The sequence below is a fragment of the Cebidichthys violaceus genome, unplaced genomic scaffold (assembly GCF_023349555.1).
Source record: "Cebidichthys violaceus isolate CVI_PGR_0920_01 unplaced genomic scaffold, fCebVio1.0.p SCAF_5, whole genome shotgun sequence".
NCBI classification, from domain to species: domain Eukaryota; kingdom Metazoa; phylum Chordata; class Actinopteri; order Perciformes; family Stichaeidae; genus Cebidichthys; species Cebidichthys violaceus.
In genome coordinates this window covers 16,253,188-16,270,736 of record NW_027176705.1, presented here as the reverse complement: position 1 = coordinate 16,270,736, position 17,549 = coordinate 16,253,188, and the positions used below count along the sequence as shown (strand labels likewise).

General features: G+C 42.1%; 1 protein-coding gene across 1 annotated transcript in view; it reads right to left on the bottom strand.

The window, feature by feature from the left end:
• The window catches only part of pde8a (phosphodiesterase 8A), a 45,669-nt gene that overhangs the window by 15,074 nt on the left and 13,046 nt on the right, over positions 1-17,549 (bottom strand). The window contains exons 2-11 of the mRNA XM_068730260.1: positions 9,114-9,164; positions 5,428-5,618; positions 4,308-4,364; positions 4,059-4,113; positions 3,587-3,675; positions 3,266-3,344; positions 2,711-2,851; positions 1,942-2,030; positions 1,743-1,794; positions 1,605-1,647 (exon numbers count right to left, since the gene is read on the bottom strand). Of these exons, the coding sequence (XP_068586361.1) occupies positions 1,605-1,647; positions 1,743-1,794; positions 1,942-2,030; positions 2,711-2,851; positions 3,266-3,344; positions 3,587-3,675; positions 4,059-4,113; positions 4,308-4,364; positions 5,428-5,618; positions 9,114-9,164 (847 nt within the window). The remainder of the gene's footprint in view (positions 1-1,604; positions 1,648-1,742; positions 1,795-1,941; positions 2,031-2,710; positions 2,852-3,265; positions 3,345-3,586; positions 3,676-4,058; positions 4,114-4,307; positions 4,365-5,427; positions 5,619-9,113; positions 9,165-17,549) is intronic.

Here is a 17,549-nt window from a genome sequence, read left to right as displayed (position 1 = left end):
TTATTATAAACATTCTCCATTGCAAAGCTGCTGGAAATACTCCAGAAATGTCAAATCCATAGATACAACAAAGTAGATATTATATCTATTTTATTTCTATTGGCAGATCTGTCGTATGTATTTAAAGGAAAAGGCTGGTGTTATTATCCCTGCCAGGAGAATCAAGCATAGGAGAGTGAGTTACTATGCACTCTCTGTCTGTCCATGGCTAATCTCCCATTCTGCTGCAGCAATCCGGACCCCGGCTGGTAGGGGCCGCTGAACCCCAGCCGATGCACTGCGTCCAAAGACACAGCGGGGTAAAAACAGTTTGCTCACTTTTATTGTTTTGGATGGTGTGCTTGGCTAACCGCTTAAAGTTATTAACATTGCCGTACCTCTCCGCCACTCAGCCGCTGCTAAGCGGGCAGACAACTTGTGAGTTTAATTTTGTTTTTGTGGGGACAAAGTATAAAGTAATAGAAAGGCACAGAAGTCGGCAGGAAATGTTTCTCTGTTTCTTCATCTGAGTAGGTGGACATACTGTGTATTTCAATAATATTAAGATGACAAAAAAAATGGACATTCAATTTTTCTTTGCAATTTCTAAATGCACTAAATGTGAGACAACACACTTAAGACTCAACGAAGTAAATCAGGAAAGAAAAGAAATGAAAAATACCTGTAATTTTGAAAGACCAAAGAGAAAAAAGGAAAAGAACACTTTAAGCCATTATTCAAAATGGCAAATGACTATTGCTGACTAAACACTTTGGTAGGGTTGTACCCTAACATTAGAAGCATAGTCAACCTTCTAATCAGAAGACCTAGGGGACGTAGGGGTGCTGCATAAGAGTTATTGTGAAATATACTGTGCTGTAAGACCATGCAAAGCATCATAAACAAACAGCAAGATTTCCAAGTCACTTCTTTTCAACACACAGGAGAGATATGATCCCCCTTTTGTTGGCCTGTCAGAGCGTAGCTGCTGCATTTTGAAATCAGTTGCAGCTGTGAATTGGCTTTACAGTTGAACAACAAGGAACAATAGTCCAGTTTAGAGGAAGTAAAAACGTGGATATAACTTTTTCAAGGTCAACAAAAGACCAAATTCAGTTCTTTTGAGGTATTTCTCAGCTCGATAAAGCCGAACTGGGTACTCCGTTAGTCCTCCGTTTTAAATTTTGGTCATGGTTAAAGAGAATAATGGTTTTCTGGCAGGGTGCAATACATTTGCTGACATATTTCCAAAGATTCTGAGTTTACAAAGCTCAGGTTCCCAAATGTGTCTCCAATTTATTGTTAAAAACGTCTTACAAATATCTGGTGTTTGCAAACAGTCAGTTAAAATGAGTGTATCATCCATGTTAAACTGGAACTAATGTGGTGCTTCCTAATGACAAACACTCTGTTGGCCCTCGACCTTGTGACAGATCACAAGTGACACCGTCATGGAAAGAACTTCCATCACTAATGCTGCTAACTGCCCAGCAGAGAGAACCTCAACTACACAAATCTGAAAGACTTTAGCATAATAAATCACCTGTAATGATATTCTAATACAGGGCAGAGTTAAGACTGAGCAGTCTTGTACCTACAGTGGGAATTTTCAGGAGGGATCTTACCTGTTTGAGACTCTGCCTGCACACGTTCAGTGGATTTATCACTCTGCATGGACAGAATAGAGAAGCACATTGATGCATGCCGGCCAGAAAGCTCCTTTCATTCATTCTTAAATTGGCAAAAGTGGAAACACGTCTCACCTTATTATTATCATTTAAAGGCCAGTTGATAGACACATAGTGTCTGATTTTTCTGTGAATGAAGAAAAGCTAATTAGTACACCAGGAAAAAAACAATGGGATACAATCATAATCATCCAGTATAGCTATTCAGTTACTGGAAAGGTAATTTACATGAAGCAAGACTGAATGAGCCAGGCCTCAACATCCCGTCACTCACCCTCCCTGTCCAATTACAGGTGTGATCTTCACATTTTGCTGAATGCTGTCTCCATTCTTCTTTTTGGCATAATAAATCCCCTGCCACTCCTGGAACATACCAGGGCAGAACCAAGAGACAGGAAATGAAACAAAACCAATCATCGTAACAACAAAGAACATACGATAAGTATAATCATTTGAAAATGTCCTAAAAGTGGGTGTGGACTGGGTGTAGCATGGCAGTGTTCGTGGTGTAGATTAAGTGCTGAGGTGGGGTAGGTCAGAGTATTTCAGAGAGCAGCAAGGTGCTTTAATGTGTAGGGTGAGCGCTACTGGAGTCTGGCGCGCTTGTTTCATGTCCCCCCCCCCCCCCACCTACAGGCTGCTGTGGCAGCTTGAAAAGACTCGTCCCGCTGTCAGCCTGTCTGAGACTGACCTTCGCTCTCTGTGTAGTAAGATTACAGCACCGCCATCAACCGCTGTTCTTACGCACATGAAACAGAGCTGCTGGATGGCCAGTGGTGCATGGACTTACAGCACACATGGATGCACGCACACGCATGCATGCATGCACGCACGCACAGGCACAAAGGCAGGAGCAGATATCTGCAGAGTGATCCGATTGTGAAGCGATAGTCTTCGCGTCAAAACTATGCATGTGAGAGTATCAGCAATCAAGGGAAGCTGATCATTTCTATTTCCGATGAGTTCTTGATTAACTAACCCCAACTGAAAATTGCGTTTGTGCTGAAATGTATAGTGTAGTTGATTTAATGAATGCATTTTACCTTTCCTTTCCGTATGCAGGAATTTATTGTTTCAAGGAGATCAGGCTTATTCTTCTCACTTTTAGGCACTTCTATTATTTCCTTCCCTATTAGCTCGCCTCGTTGGTAGCCCATAATGGACTCATAGGCAGGGTTCACATACTGCGAAGGAGAGAACACAACAGTGTTCAGGCTTGATCTGAGATGACGGTTTATAAAATCCACAATGAGTTCAGACACAGTTACGATGATGGCATTCCATTAACCTTGCCGACCAAAACAATTCAGAGAGGCTGACACATTCGTTGCTCATTTCATTGAGCTCAGAAGCATATTTTCTGTGAAATTAATAACGCAACGGCAGGCTGCACTGCTTTGATGCTAATAAAAGGAGCCATTCAGACGGACAGAGACCTCAGCTATCACTACTGAGATCTGGGATCACAAGACATGAACAGGCTTTTAAAACAGCAGAGAAGGAGGGAAAGAGAAAGAACAAAAGAGGAGGACAGTGAGGACACAGTGAAGGAGTCACAATAAAGCAACTAGAAGTATTACAGTTTATTAGAAACCCACCTGAATTACTTGATCTTCAGAAGTGATCTCTATGGCCTCTTGGCTTTGTTCTAGAGCTGTGAAAATAGCATTTCCAGCCCTTGTGGAGAAGAGAGACAACAGTAGAAGAATTGTTGTTAACATGTGCAACATAGCAGAAGCAGAGTGCTTCTATTTATATACATTTATACTTTGTAAAGAAAGAGTTCAAATTGGCATGATGAAGTTAAATCGTTAAAAGCAGATACTCTTTGTGAGGCTTTGCTCCAAGCGCAGCTTTGAATAAAGTTAGTACTGTATGCAGCTGATCTAAAATGTCAGTACAACACTGACACGACTCACCTGAGTTTGAACTGCGCCCGCACCTCTCCATGCTCCAACTGTAGCAGCTCATTATAGCAGGCCATCATATTGGTATTCTCCACATATCTCTGAGGGTCAGAGGGCAACACGAATCAATCACAGATAGATGAAATGAAACCATATTCATGTCAATGTATCCATTACAGGATTCGTTTTAGTGCTGCTGATGCCATGGGTAACAATGATTCAGTTACAGGGAACTCAATGCACATGTCTCCTAAGCAAACAGAGAGGATTTACAATCTGTATTCCTGCCTTACAGTGAGTGTTGACAGTAGGGATATTAAAAAAAAAAAAAGCATTTCGAAAGAATAATACAAACACAGGCAGCAGAAGGCTCTCACACACTCACACACACACACACACACACACACACACACACACACACACACACACACACACACACACACACACACACACACACACACACACACACACACTCTTCGCTCACCCTATTAAAGCCGGCATTGATCAGGGGCATCACAGAGGCTTCCTCTCTGTCTGGCCTTAAAAAGAGAACAAAATGTTATCACCCAAACATCGCTATGACAAACACTTCATACGGCCTAAAACACATCAGCTGAGTGAGACTATTTCATTCTGACAATACTCCTAATCATTAGGTACTTATAAACACAGAGGGATAAGGACAAGAAAGGGCCGAAAGGGAGGGGAGGGGGGGTCAGCGAGTTGTACGTACCTTTTCACAACGGCGACTATCACAGTGTTTTCTGAAGAGTTGACTGCTCTAATTGACCTGGATGTAAACAGAGGGAGCCTTTTAGCCAGTGAGCAGGCTGGTGGAAAAGCCCATGGCATGAAATCAATGTATTTTTCAGTTTTTCACGCTCCGATTCTCCCCGGCAGGCAGAGCCCAGTGGTGGAGCTCTGCGAGCAGGCCTTGGCCTCTGAAAGAATGCAGTGTACAGGGCCACTCATCCGCCTGTGGTTTCCCCCAGCCAGCGGTCATAAAGGCCCTTTAGTTCCCCATCGGAGCCTGTGCGTGTACACTGAACATATGGATTGGCCAAAATGAATGGGGTTAACATACAGGCTGGGCAGGGCAAATGAATGTTTGCAAATGTGTTTTTGGTTTGGGCAGAGGCTAAAGATAGAGGGTGGTATGGGCAGGCACCGCTCATTTCTCATCGACATGATGGTAGCATGCAATGGAAGCTAGTGAGCCCAAAGTGAGCTGGCCATTTACCCCTGCGCAGAGTCATAACCACACGTGTTACCGAGTGCACTGTAACACACGAGTCCGTCCGATCAAGATCGTCTGGTCTGGATTATGTCATTGGCCTGGGATGACAGTCACTAACAGAAGTTAATCCAACTGTGTCCACTGTGATTCTCTACCAGGGGCACGAAGAACGAATGCGAAGAAGCTCAACTAATTTTAAAAAAATGACAATTATTTTTGTTTCTTTTAATCCACATATTGAGTCAGCTGTTACACTTGACGGGATGACGGGTTTGAGAGTGTGAAAGCTACTGTAGCGAGCAGACGAGCCTAAATAGGAACAATGGTTAAAATAGTTTGCTAATAGTCGGATAAATGGTTGAAACCTCTCCAGTGGTAGTATGAATGCTTGACTATACCTTACTGGCAGTTTGATACATCCACTTGTCAATAGTTTAAAATAGTTTGAGGTAGCAACCATCTTAACTCACTTGTCCACATTAGAACACTATGTGTGTAACTAGGTTAAACAGAGTTCATCTGACAGGGCTGTGGGGAACCGCTGCATAGCATCATTGTAGAAATACAACATAAAGTAGTTACATATACTTGGATGAAGAGTACGGGTGTGGCCTACCGGCATAGTGCTTCCGCATCAAAGTGTCTGGAATGTCTGTGGTCAATGATGACGAGGTCATGATGCTTCTCCAAGAAGCATTCAAGAGCCGACTCGGGTGTTCGTGCCATGCTGCACCTGAAGTTGGCCTTCTCACATGCCCAGCAGAAGCCATTACTCTGACTGTCCTCTTTGGCAAAAACTAAAAGTACCTGCAAAAAGAGAGATGACTCAGCACATATGTCCAACTGAGGAATCTGTATTTTTAAGTGACCTCTTGCAATGTCATCCTACTACCACCAAAAGCATAGAACTTACATAATACAGTTAAAGGGGGCTTTGTAAAGAGAGTACATATTCAAAGAGATTAATGTGTAATTGAAAAGTGGATAAAAACAAACATCAGGGAAATGCAAACCGGTATTAAAAAGTGCTTTAAAAGATTCAGTGAATTTTCTAGCATTACAAAGTGGTCCAGAGACTGTCCTAATGGTCCGGCCATTACTTAAAAAGTCAGCAAGGACTGAAGGGTTTCAGCATGGGTTGAAAACTGAGAGCTGCAACGAACAATTAGTTTCATTTCATATCAAATCATTGTATCCATGCTTCAATGATCAACAATCATTTAGTCAATAAGATGTCAGAAAATATGCCACTGTTTGCCAAGAATCTTTGCATGTAAAGTATGAATTAATAGTCAATAGTGTTTTTGAGAATCGATACATTATCACAAAACATAATATCGTGATGCTCAAGTGTAGTGATATTTTCTTTCACCCTTATTTTCAAATACAAGTCACTTTGCACTGGTACAAAAACAAAGAGAAATAATAAAAAAAGAACCAACCGATTTTTTTATATTTTTGTTTGATAAAGAACTTAAGCAATTAGATCATTAAAAAATATATTGTCAATTGTTAAATAGTGTCCACATCTAACTTATACCTGATATGCTATATTTACAGCACACAGTCTCTTTGTTTGTTTTTTACTAAACAAAAGCTACAGAATTTAAAACGAGATGGAAATATTATTTATGATAAAACATTGGAGAGCTACAGGGCTAATTGATATGTAGCCAATATCTGCTAAGAACAACTGATGTAACTAATCCCAGAAGAACAGCCTCCACCCTGCATTACAGAATCAGTTGAGTAAGAAACAAGAAAAGAATATGGTTTTGGTGCCTCAGTGTATCAACAGCTCTGAAGTCATCCTTGATGCATTCATGCTCATTTGTGCCTGTCGTCCTAATCAGCCTCCGGCATGGGCTTGACTGTGACCTCAGGCCTGCAGTGGACAGGCCCTGATTGATCAGGCTCAGCTCGTACTCGGGTGCGTCACAGATTTTATTGTCCTCTGCCGTGATCTATGACACAATTAGCCGAGGTGGCCTTGACTGGCTGCGGCCCCTCCCACCGGTCTGCCAAGGCTGTAGCAGAAAGTGCTGCTGCTACTGTCAAACCAGCCATTGAGAATTCTCTCTCTCTCTCTCTCTCTCTCTCTCTCTCTCTCTCTCTCTCTCTCTCTCTCTGCAAACTTTCATATAACCCCTTACTTGCGTAAATACTGGACCAGGGATTTAGGCCCGCCTCCAAGAGCAGTGCTGCGCTAAGAGTATTCATGAGTCACTCTCTCAAACAGACGTCATCTCCAACTGTTGGCAGGGAGCAGGACGAACGTAAAGAAGGGAAAGTTTGTTCTGTAGACGTGAGTTTGCATCACACCTGTAAAATTGAGTTAGGACACAAAGCCTTGACTTTGTTGGTAAAAAACCGGAGCCCCTGTCGTCCACACAATGAGGGGATAGAGGATTGGTTGTTTTGACAGTTGTCCTTTTGATTCGATCCGATGATTGGTGTGGCTTTATTTCAGTATGCAGCTTCAGGCCTGAAGCACATTGCCCTTACGCCTGTGCGGGGTGTTGCTAATGCAAACCATATTCTGCATATGAACATTTTCCCTATGAGCGGCAATAAGTGTCCGGGTCATAAATACATCACCACTGAGTCCTGCAGCTATGTTCGGTACGCACAGGGAATTAGATCAGAATTCCACATTGGGATGTTGGTAGAAAAGTCAACATTCCCGCAGAGGTGGAGGAAAGGAGTTATATAGGCTGAGATAAGGTCTCTTCAGGTGCCTGTGCTCAGACCAGACACAGAGGCCTCGCTCAGTAATATAACACACCAACAATCTTAAAGTACATTCAAGCACAAATGCTTGTTTGTTTTTTAGGTGAGGACACGCTGTTTATGCTCCAAAGAAACAGATGAAAAAGGCAGAGAAAGTAGCAGAGAGACAAAGACAGAAAGAGGGGAAAAAAAACCCAAGTTTCTCGAAAGGGGGTTGTGAGCATTTTGGCAGGGTCTGATCGCTCTGTCTCGAGAACATCATTGTTGAAAACAGTGAGGGCCAGGGCCAGATCCTGTGAGCCGCGAGAAAAGAGGAGTGGAGAGGAGGAGGGCATGACAGGATCAGCTGTGAGTGACAAAAACAGGAAGGGGATATCTCTCTACCTCGCTTTCCTACCGTTGTCACACTGGAGCGCATCAGACAATAAAGCGGAGTCTGTGGCATTCAATTACAGGACGTCTAATGTATTGCTTTTCATTTGACTCTCACCGACTTCATATCATCATTGTTACACTATGGTTAGAGTTGTTTTTAAAAAAAAATAGTTATTTGCATTTTAAATGAAGGAGGTATGCACTAGGACTGCAACTAACAAGTGTTTCAATGAATGATGTGATTTTGTCTGTGAAATGTAAAAAGTAATTGTGATAAAATGCCCATCAGAATTTCTCAAAGCCCACAGTCACGTCTTGTCCAAAACCCAAAGTGTTCAGTTAACTACAATATCGGACGAAGAAGAGCAGCAAATCTTCACATTTGGACAGCTGGGGCCAACAAAGGTTTGGCACTGTAGCTTGAAAAATGTATGAAAAAATGAATCAATTATCAAAAACAGCTGAGGAAACCAAAATTAAATTTTGTACGCTCTTAAAATACATTTTATTCTTCCTAAAAAGCGTACTTTTCGAAGACTCCAACTCTTCACTCAACAAGCAGCAACGCATGCCAAAGGAACAAGCACAGCACCAAACTGTATAATGAACCATTGAACGTCAGAGAATGTCCTCTTTGCAGTGACGAAACGTGGTCCATGGATCCTCTGTGCCGTTCTTCCATAACGTGCATTGTTCATTATGGTATGTTCTTGGTCATAAATGTTTGGCCTTGTTGCCTTGACAACCCAAGACTGCATCGCACACAATACATCCATTAACAGTTTTTTTTTTTCTTCCTCTTCTTTGAATGTTTGCATGGGTACTTTTCCCCCCTTTAATCTCTAAGCGAGGTGTGGCATCTTTGAGAAATTCAAGATTAGTTCGAACTGCAAACACAAGTAGGTGACGTTTTGAAGTGCTATTACTGATGAAACGCTACCAAATATTGACAGTCACACAAAGTTGAGCTCCACAGCTCAGCTAAAAGCCCCTAAATGATATGAGCATAAACATTTCACTGGAGCACTTCTGTTATTCCGTGGAAAGCCTTAATGCATTCACACACACACACACACACACACACACACACACACACACACACACACACACACACACACACACACACACACACACACACACACACACACACACACACACGCATCAATCATTCAGATGTTTGGCATTGTTTTACGATACCTGAAGTGGGTCTTTAAATAACTTCATTGGTCCAAATTGCACCAATGTGGTCTGAAAGACAACAAGAAGAATACAAGGATTAGAAAAAGAATCATTTCAGAAACGTGATATTGTCTCAGTTATTTCATATTTGTGTTTTGTTGACATTGGCTTTACTTCATCATTGTTGAGGTTCCCTTAGACCCCGCTGCTGTGTGTGTAATAGTAATACTCATAACAATAACAAAATCAACCAGTTTCTGACCTCATTAAAACACAATCTGTAGAAAAGTATTGAAGTGAGATTTGGGTTATTCATGAACACATATTTATCAATTCACAGACAAAGAAATGTACAGTATGTTATCCTACATTGTGCTTACTTAAAGTATGTATGAGGTTACTTATATTATTAGGGTCAGTGTGTATTTCCATTTCATTCTACGCCATACCTCTACTCCACTACAGCTTTGGTTTCTAGTTCCTTTACAGATTTTATGTACAAAACGTCATTTTTTTTAAATGAGTGCTTTTACAAAAGTGCTTAGTAAAGTCATTTTCTTTTTAATTCTTTCAGTACATTTTCAACGCAGGAGTTTCTTATAATTTTTCCGTAAAAATTATAAGCTAGGGAGGGACTTTGCGTCGCAAATGTGAGGCCGTACATGGACACGTGATCTGAAGCCAGCAGTGCAGCTGGTGAAGCAGAGACAACAACTTCTTTTGTTATTGTTGGGCAAGATGCCGGCGTATAGGTGACGACCAGTGCAATAAGTGATAACACAACTTAAAACATCTATTTTGATTTTATGGGAACTTTAAGTGAGAGGATCTGAAAACTTCTGAATACCACCACTGGCTGAATCAGCAAAAACAAATGCAATGTAATGTAATTTCCTGATTTCTGATTCAAATGTACAGTAGAGTAGTAAAATTAAAAAAAAAGGTTTTCAACTCATTACTTTTTCCCTACATGAGTTCACTCTTTTCTGCCTGCAAATAATTTAGCTTCCTTCCTGCTAAATGGAACCCAGCTCAGGGGTTAGTAACCATAGCAACCAAGCCCCTCACGGACCGCCATCCCTCTAGAATTCCTCTTCTCCATAAACAATCTACACATGTGAGGAGGAATACAGAGAGGAATTTTAGAGCGTGCCGAGCAGCAGTAAATCACTTCTTGCTGAATTGTAAGCCGTTTTGAAAGCTCCATTGAAACAACAAAGGGGGGGGGGGGGAGAAAAAAAAAAAGAGAAGCTGATTAGCCCTCCGTTGTATCCAAATTGACGTCATCATGACACTAGGCCGTTTGTTGCAGCTGTCCGCAAACAAGTAGTGTGGCATCAGGATGGCTACAAGCTGATGCTCTGTGATCATCTGATCTTTCACAGACACGAGGAACTGGTCACATGGTCGGCTCATGTGCACTTGAGAGACAGCATGCACGTGTGTCTGTGTGTGTGTGTGTGTGGCCATATAATAGGGACTAACTTATGGAAATGCCACATGCTTTTCCGAGAGGGTTTGAGCAAGCGAGACCCAGTTTTCCTGTTGTCAGATGTGATTTCAATGACTCGGACCACTTGTGTCAGAACAAATAACTCAGTTACTCCGCTTTATAAAAACCATCCATTCATTCATTCATTCATTTTCCAGTGGAGGTGAAACAAAACTCTTCAGTGGACTGCTGCTGGGTAAATGTCCCAGATAGTGGCCGGGCAAAACATATACCACATGTTGAAGATGTGTTTCCGCTGCCATGCCGTTTGTTGGGGAGCTAGTTTGAGGTCAGGGTCTTGACGTATGGAGTTAAGCCACAGAGCCTCCAGCGAGCTGAGGCACAGCTACAGCAGCGGTCTGTTGCCGCGCAGGGAGACTTCCTTCTGTAACTGACACTGACACAACCAATGCAACTGCAGCTGAGGTTGTGTAACTAGAATAGCCTGCCTGTCACACACACACACACACACACACACACACACTGCTGAACCAGTCTGCCAGCCTCTTCGGGCTACGCACTCTTGTACAGTACGCACAGGCACACACACACACACACACACACACACACACACACACACACACACACACACACACTGCAATGAATCACTCAGCCAAGCATTTGCATCCCGCAAACATCATGCTGGCATTCAACCAGGGGCAAACAAAGCAGGGGAAGTGAGTGAGCATGTAGGCCAGGCAGGCGAGGAGTACGGACGTAATCCTCGTCCCTCCCTCTTGCTATATGCTGCCGTGTTGTACCAGTCACACCGGGATCCCTCTCTCTGTTCACATGAGCCACTTGTTAATTAGACAAGATTTTTTTTTCCAGCAGAGTTGAATCCAATGCATTCTGGTCCTTGTAGTTTGTCTTGACTGACAGTTTTCTAGTTAAGCTGTGTGATAAATCAACACCACTGTTAACTGACTCTCGGTGGAGTCGTACAGTATCGCGATTATTTAGAGCATTGGGTTTTCATTGTGCTATTGTTCTTCAAATTGTTGCAAATTAATGATTCAGAGCAATATGTAATTAATAAGCGAAATGGAATTATTGAAGTTGTTTCACTGTCATTTGTAACAGTGGCGCCCAGTTTAAAACATCATTATGCATTTCAATTATTTGATTCATATTGCCAAACCCTACTGCAATCTGTAAAATCTCTAGTTTCCAGGGTCAAACTTACTTTATATAACCCCCCCCCTCCTCGAGACAAAAATGAGCTTTAGCTTTCCCCATTTTTCTCACCATCTGAGCACTGTGTACATTCAGTTTATTAGGAACACCTAGATAAAACTAACGCTGTCTAATTCAACTGTCCTGCAACAAAACGGACCTTCAGGAACATTATAATAATAAGTGCTTTATATAAGGCGCATTGGTCACATCAATGCCAAAACGTGATTCGTTTAATAAGGTCAGGATTTGTGCTGATACCAAGCCGACGAACGATTAAATCCCTAAACCTAATTACAACAAGCCAATTTCCACACGGTGAGCCTGGGCTGGGCCCTCTGAGGGGTCTGGGGGCTCTGGGGCAAGTTCCCGCTTTGCCTGTTTGGTAAACCCAGTGAGCGTTCAAGTATCTTAAACGCTGGAATTCAAAAATCAAAAGCTTGTGAGTGATCCAATAGAAAATATCCTCAAAAAAGGTCAACCTGTGAGGTGACAGTTTCCAGGCTGACAGCTTCAAACAGTCTGGCGTCATGTGATATTACACCGCTGCTCCTCGCTCAGGCCAATGAGACCACATCAGAGCTGCTGGGTGTCTACAGTCATCTCCAGCAGCATTCAGGACAGTCTGCAGTCTCCTGCTACTCTCATTCAATACACCTAATGTATTTACATAGCGGAGTTGCCTCTGAACCTATATCCTGCTCCCAGTGTATCCGGCCCTATAGATCTCCTCCTCCTCCTCCTCCTCCTCCTCTTCTCCTCCTCCAGCCCGCCAGTTTTTCTGTCTCACACTCACACAAACCATACACACTGGGAGAGTGGCTTTCCACTAAAGTGAAAAACAGGAAATTGGATGACATTGTTCGGTGCGCAGACGTCAGCGGTGAGAGATAGAAAGAGTAAACAGCTTCCTCCACCCCAGAGCTGGGACCAGGATGCAGGGAATCTTGGGATGCCTGCTCCCGCTCCTTAGGAAAACGCGCAAAGCGGTTCACTAACAATCTCCAGATCCCTCACTTTGAAAGAGCTCTCTCTCCACCTCCCACTCTCTGATAGCACTTCTTCTTCAGTTTGTCCCTCCTTAAAACTTCTCCACATGTGGTTGAGTGGAGCATTATAGGCAGAGGTGATGACGCTACAGCGCCGTTAGACGAGATCAGCATTTCTTCCTTAGAAGAAGTCAACGTGTTGCCGTGTGTTTGTGTTCCTGTCTAAAAGTGTGAATCAAATGGAGATGAATCAATGTTCTTCATTAGGTCTGATTAGAGGGGAGCAGCCCCAGCCACAGGTGTGGACGCACACTGTGTACCAGACAGACAGACAGAGTAACTCTCACACACACTGAGCTAAGTGATGGGCTAAATGGCACCGAGTGACACATCAGCCTCACCACACGCTGAGCCACTCAGGTCGTGGTGCTAGCTGCCCATGCTGTGTGAGTTACATCAAAGGGAATAATTCACTTTCATGTGTGGCCACTTACATTTTCTGCCCATAAAGCTGCGCTGAAACAATCGATAACAATGCGGTTTCAAACCAGCAACGACCAGCGTTGCAAACACCTCACCAAATCCAGTAAAATCAGTTTGCACTAACTTCTAAATTAGGAACACGTGTTTTGGATTAGCCTACTTTCTGAAAGCAAAATGAAAAATATTTTTCTGTTTGTTGCAAGAATCATATATACTACACACTATCGCTGTCCAAGTAGAACCATAATGTGAACACTTTTGTCCTATTAGACATTTGAGTGAAATTGTCATAATTAGCATATGTTTTGTGGTGTTTTTATGTTCACAGTGACCGTTGACCACCAAATTCTAATCAGTTCATCCTTGAGTTCAGGTAGACATTTGTCCCTAAGAATTTCCCTCAACATATTTTAGAAAAATATACAGCTGCTATTAGGCCTGCAATAGACATGCAACATGTCCAGGGGTTTTCGTGCCTTTCACCCACTACATGCTGTTATAGCATATACCTCTATCAAGCACAGCTATGTACTCATGTAGAGGACTATATAGCAAAAACACTTTTGGCAACTATTCAAGTCGTTCCTTTCATGGTGGTAGTTAGAGTAGCTCTCAGTTAGTGTACATGCATCAGTGCATTGTGGTGTATTTTAGTTCAGTACATACTGTAGGGTACAATTCTCACCAGACATTCTGGTGATAGTGCACCATAGTGAATAGCGAGCAATTTTGGACACAGCATGGTGGTGTAGAACATTTATAGATGGATATATACAGCGGGTGACACCTGTCTCTGCAATACAAACTTTACAACAGTACAACATTTTGTTTGTGTTTGGTTTTTTAGGATAAACAAATCAGATGCACCATTATTTCATAATCTCCAAACCCCCTTTGGTTCTCGGCCCGGTGTGAAGCCAATGATGATTAAGTGGCAAAGTGATGATTATGTGCTAGAATTCAGAGCTCAATGTGTCGGTATTTTTCAGTAATCTCTCAGAAGGGATTTAATTTTGTTACTTACTTTTCAAAGTAATCAAAACAATTTATCATTTAGAGCCAGCAATGGAATGCATTTAATCCCCCAGTACAAATTGATGTATGAAACCATTACTTCAAAACGTGTACATCGTCAGTGATGAAGCCCAGGCGGCAGAAGACACTAATACGACATCCCATGTTAGCACTTCTTTTCCTTCAATGTCTTTGCTTTATTTTCCTGCACTTTGCTCTCCATTACTCTCACAACCACGCATTCATACATGCAGCGCCTCACACACAAAGAACAATCGGTCCCTGTTGCCTGAAGTTTGTTGCGAACACGTTTTATCTCTTTCGTCATATTCTTTTGTTTCCCGATGTGCAGCACATGCATCTGTGTCTTTGGCTGAAGACTGAACAGCAGTGGGAGAGCACACATTACATTAAAAGGGCTAAATAAAACATGTAATAGGAATTTCTACCTGGTCTCATTGTTTTGCATTGCTTTAATAAAGTAGACAAAGAGCGGCAAAAAAAAAAAAAAGAAATAGGACACCCTTCCCGCCCAAATAAAAAAATGATCTAACGTGTTAATGTAATTGCAGTTCATCCGTTTAGAAAAATAACTGCAACCGTGTGTATTCTGGCTCAGTCCACATGTCTTATCCATGGTGACCAAGCCCACAGTCAGCCAGGCAGAAGACTTTAGTTGAGTCACTGGCATGGCTGAGAGAAACTAGGCCACTGTGGATCGGTTTGTCCCAGAACATCCTTGCTTTCTCTGTATTGCTCTCTCTCTCTCTCTCTCTCTCTCTCTCTCTCTCTCTCTCTCTCTCTCTCTCTCTCTCTCTCTCTCTCTCTCTCTCTCTCTCTCTCTCTCTCTCTCTCTCTCTCTCTCTCTCTCTCTCTCTCTCTGATCACACTACAGAGGAAAGACCGACCTCCTGGAACAGAAACTACAATATCCTGTAAAGAATATGCTCTAAAAGAAATATTTTATATTTCTTAATGTGAAAACTAGATTAAACTAAATGTTCTTTTTTTGATTCATCTAATATCTCCCAATGCTTTTTCTTGTTATTCAATGTGTGTCAGATGCAATGTCATGAGATGAACAATGTACTTCCTTTCACTCTCTACGACAATATCGTTCAACTGTGTGCACATGACATGATAACTGGCTACAGTAAATAAGCATGCATCTTAAATGAACTCATCTACATTTTATCTTCTTTTACGCTCATTTAATGATTGTAATCGGTCTTACAATGTTATGTATAAGAAAACAAATAACTCTTCATCTGTCTGATTAATAATTTAGTCTATAAAATATCAAAGAGAAAAAAATACCATCATACCTAAAGTATATAACTTGTTTACATTATAAAAATCAAAGTGAAGCAGCAACATGCTCATATTTTGAGAGACAGAGAACCCTATCTATTTTCCTTGAAAATACCACTTAAAAAATCAATCGACTGTCAAAACTGTTGACCTATTTCCAGTCAATCAACTAATAAAGTAATCACTTAATACTTTCAGCCCTGCTTTGGGCTGCATTTAATTTTTTTTATTAAAAAATATAGAATTTGCAAAGTGCTTTATAATTTATAATTAAAAAGACAGTCAGATCACATTAATAATGTGGGGAAAATTAACTAAAAAAGAAAATCTTTCACCAGGAAAAGTATCCTACTGGGCATCACAACAAAGAGCAGGTAGAAACATGTGCAATAATACATAATATCATCAAGAATTGCCCCAAAAGGGAGTCCACTATGTAGATAGTAAGAACAGCAAAATAACACTAAATGCTACTGTTTTTTTTGTTTTTTTTATACCTATGGTAGTCGACAAGGATACCTCCTCCAAGGACAAACAATCTGCAGTTTTTTCCCGCCCTGCAGCTTCATATCATATCACACGATTGACAACCTGTTCCGCCATGTAAACCCAAACATACAATTTATCAGGTGACTATATATCGCCTGCAATGTTGAAAACTGTAGCTTTATGTCCCCAGTCCTGACATTGATGGACCTAAGGCGCACAAGAGAACCATTCTGGCTGCGTTATGATTTCCAGGATCTTTCCAAACGAATATTGCACAGCGGACAGTGATGGTGAATTTTGTTCCAGGTGTGCAGTGTTACCTAAAGATGCCAGCAGCTGCTGACTTAAGCTCTGGTATGTTAAGTATCGGTTAGGTAATGATTTGAGTAACAGGCTATATGCTGGCTATACAAGCTGCTGCCACTAGATAGAATACACCCATAGAAAAAGAATACACGTTACAGGGGGCAACACAGCAAGCAGAAGTAACCTTAGAGAAGTATTATAAGCTACTGAAATACACTTCTTCTGCGAGCTGTCCCAAATACAGCAATCTCTAATCAGTCAAAAGTGCACTCTCTCTCTCTCTCACACACACACACACACACACACACACACACACACATTGTTTTTCGTGCAGTGCTTCCAGAGTACGCCCTGACCTTTATTCTGTCTGCAGTGACATCCCTCCTACCTCACCAGATAGTGCGGAAATTCAAGCATACGGGAATGCGCACACACACACACACACACACACACACACACACACACACACACACACACACACACACACACACACACACACACACACACACAGGGAAGACACCGAGTAACTCACAGGAGACTGAACTTGTCCTGGAATTCAGTCCCAAACGCCCTTGAATGACGTCTGTGGTTTAAAAATACAGAGTTTGCAGAAAATGGATAGGTTACTTCATCCTTGGTGACCTGTCCCGGTTTCTCACTGGTGTTCCACACCTTGCAAACATCGCCTCAAATATCACACAAAAGTCCATCACATGTGAACTGCTGCAGTTCTGCAATCTCTGTTTTTTCTCTTTTTTCTCTGTTTATTCTCTGTTGAACAACAGAGAATAATGAGAAATGGATATTTAACGTTTTATTCTGCTCCTACAGAGAAAATCTGTGCTCATGTTTTTCCCTGAAATAGAATGTGCATTTACATTATGCATGTTTGTGACATCAGAGTACATTGATTCCCTCAGCTCCTGACGCGTGCATGCCTTGCGTCCACCGTGGCGCGAGTATGTATGTGATCCGTGCGTCACTGTGCCAAGGAGAGTAACTGAGGCCTGGCAGTGGAGCAGCTCCTGCCGACAGGCCAAGTGACGAGGGTAAGAGACTGCGCTCAGAGCCCTCACACACTGGCCCACAGGGACATGTGAAGACGAGCAGGAGCAGGGGAGAGACGCACTCATTAAACTTGGAGAGAATACCGTTCGCTACATCGCTGCAAGTAAGCCAACTGCCAAACTATGG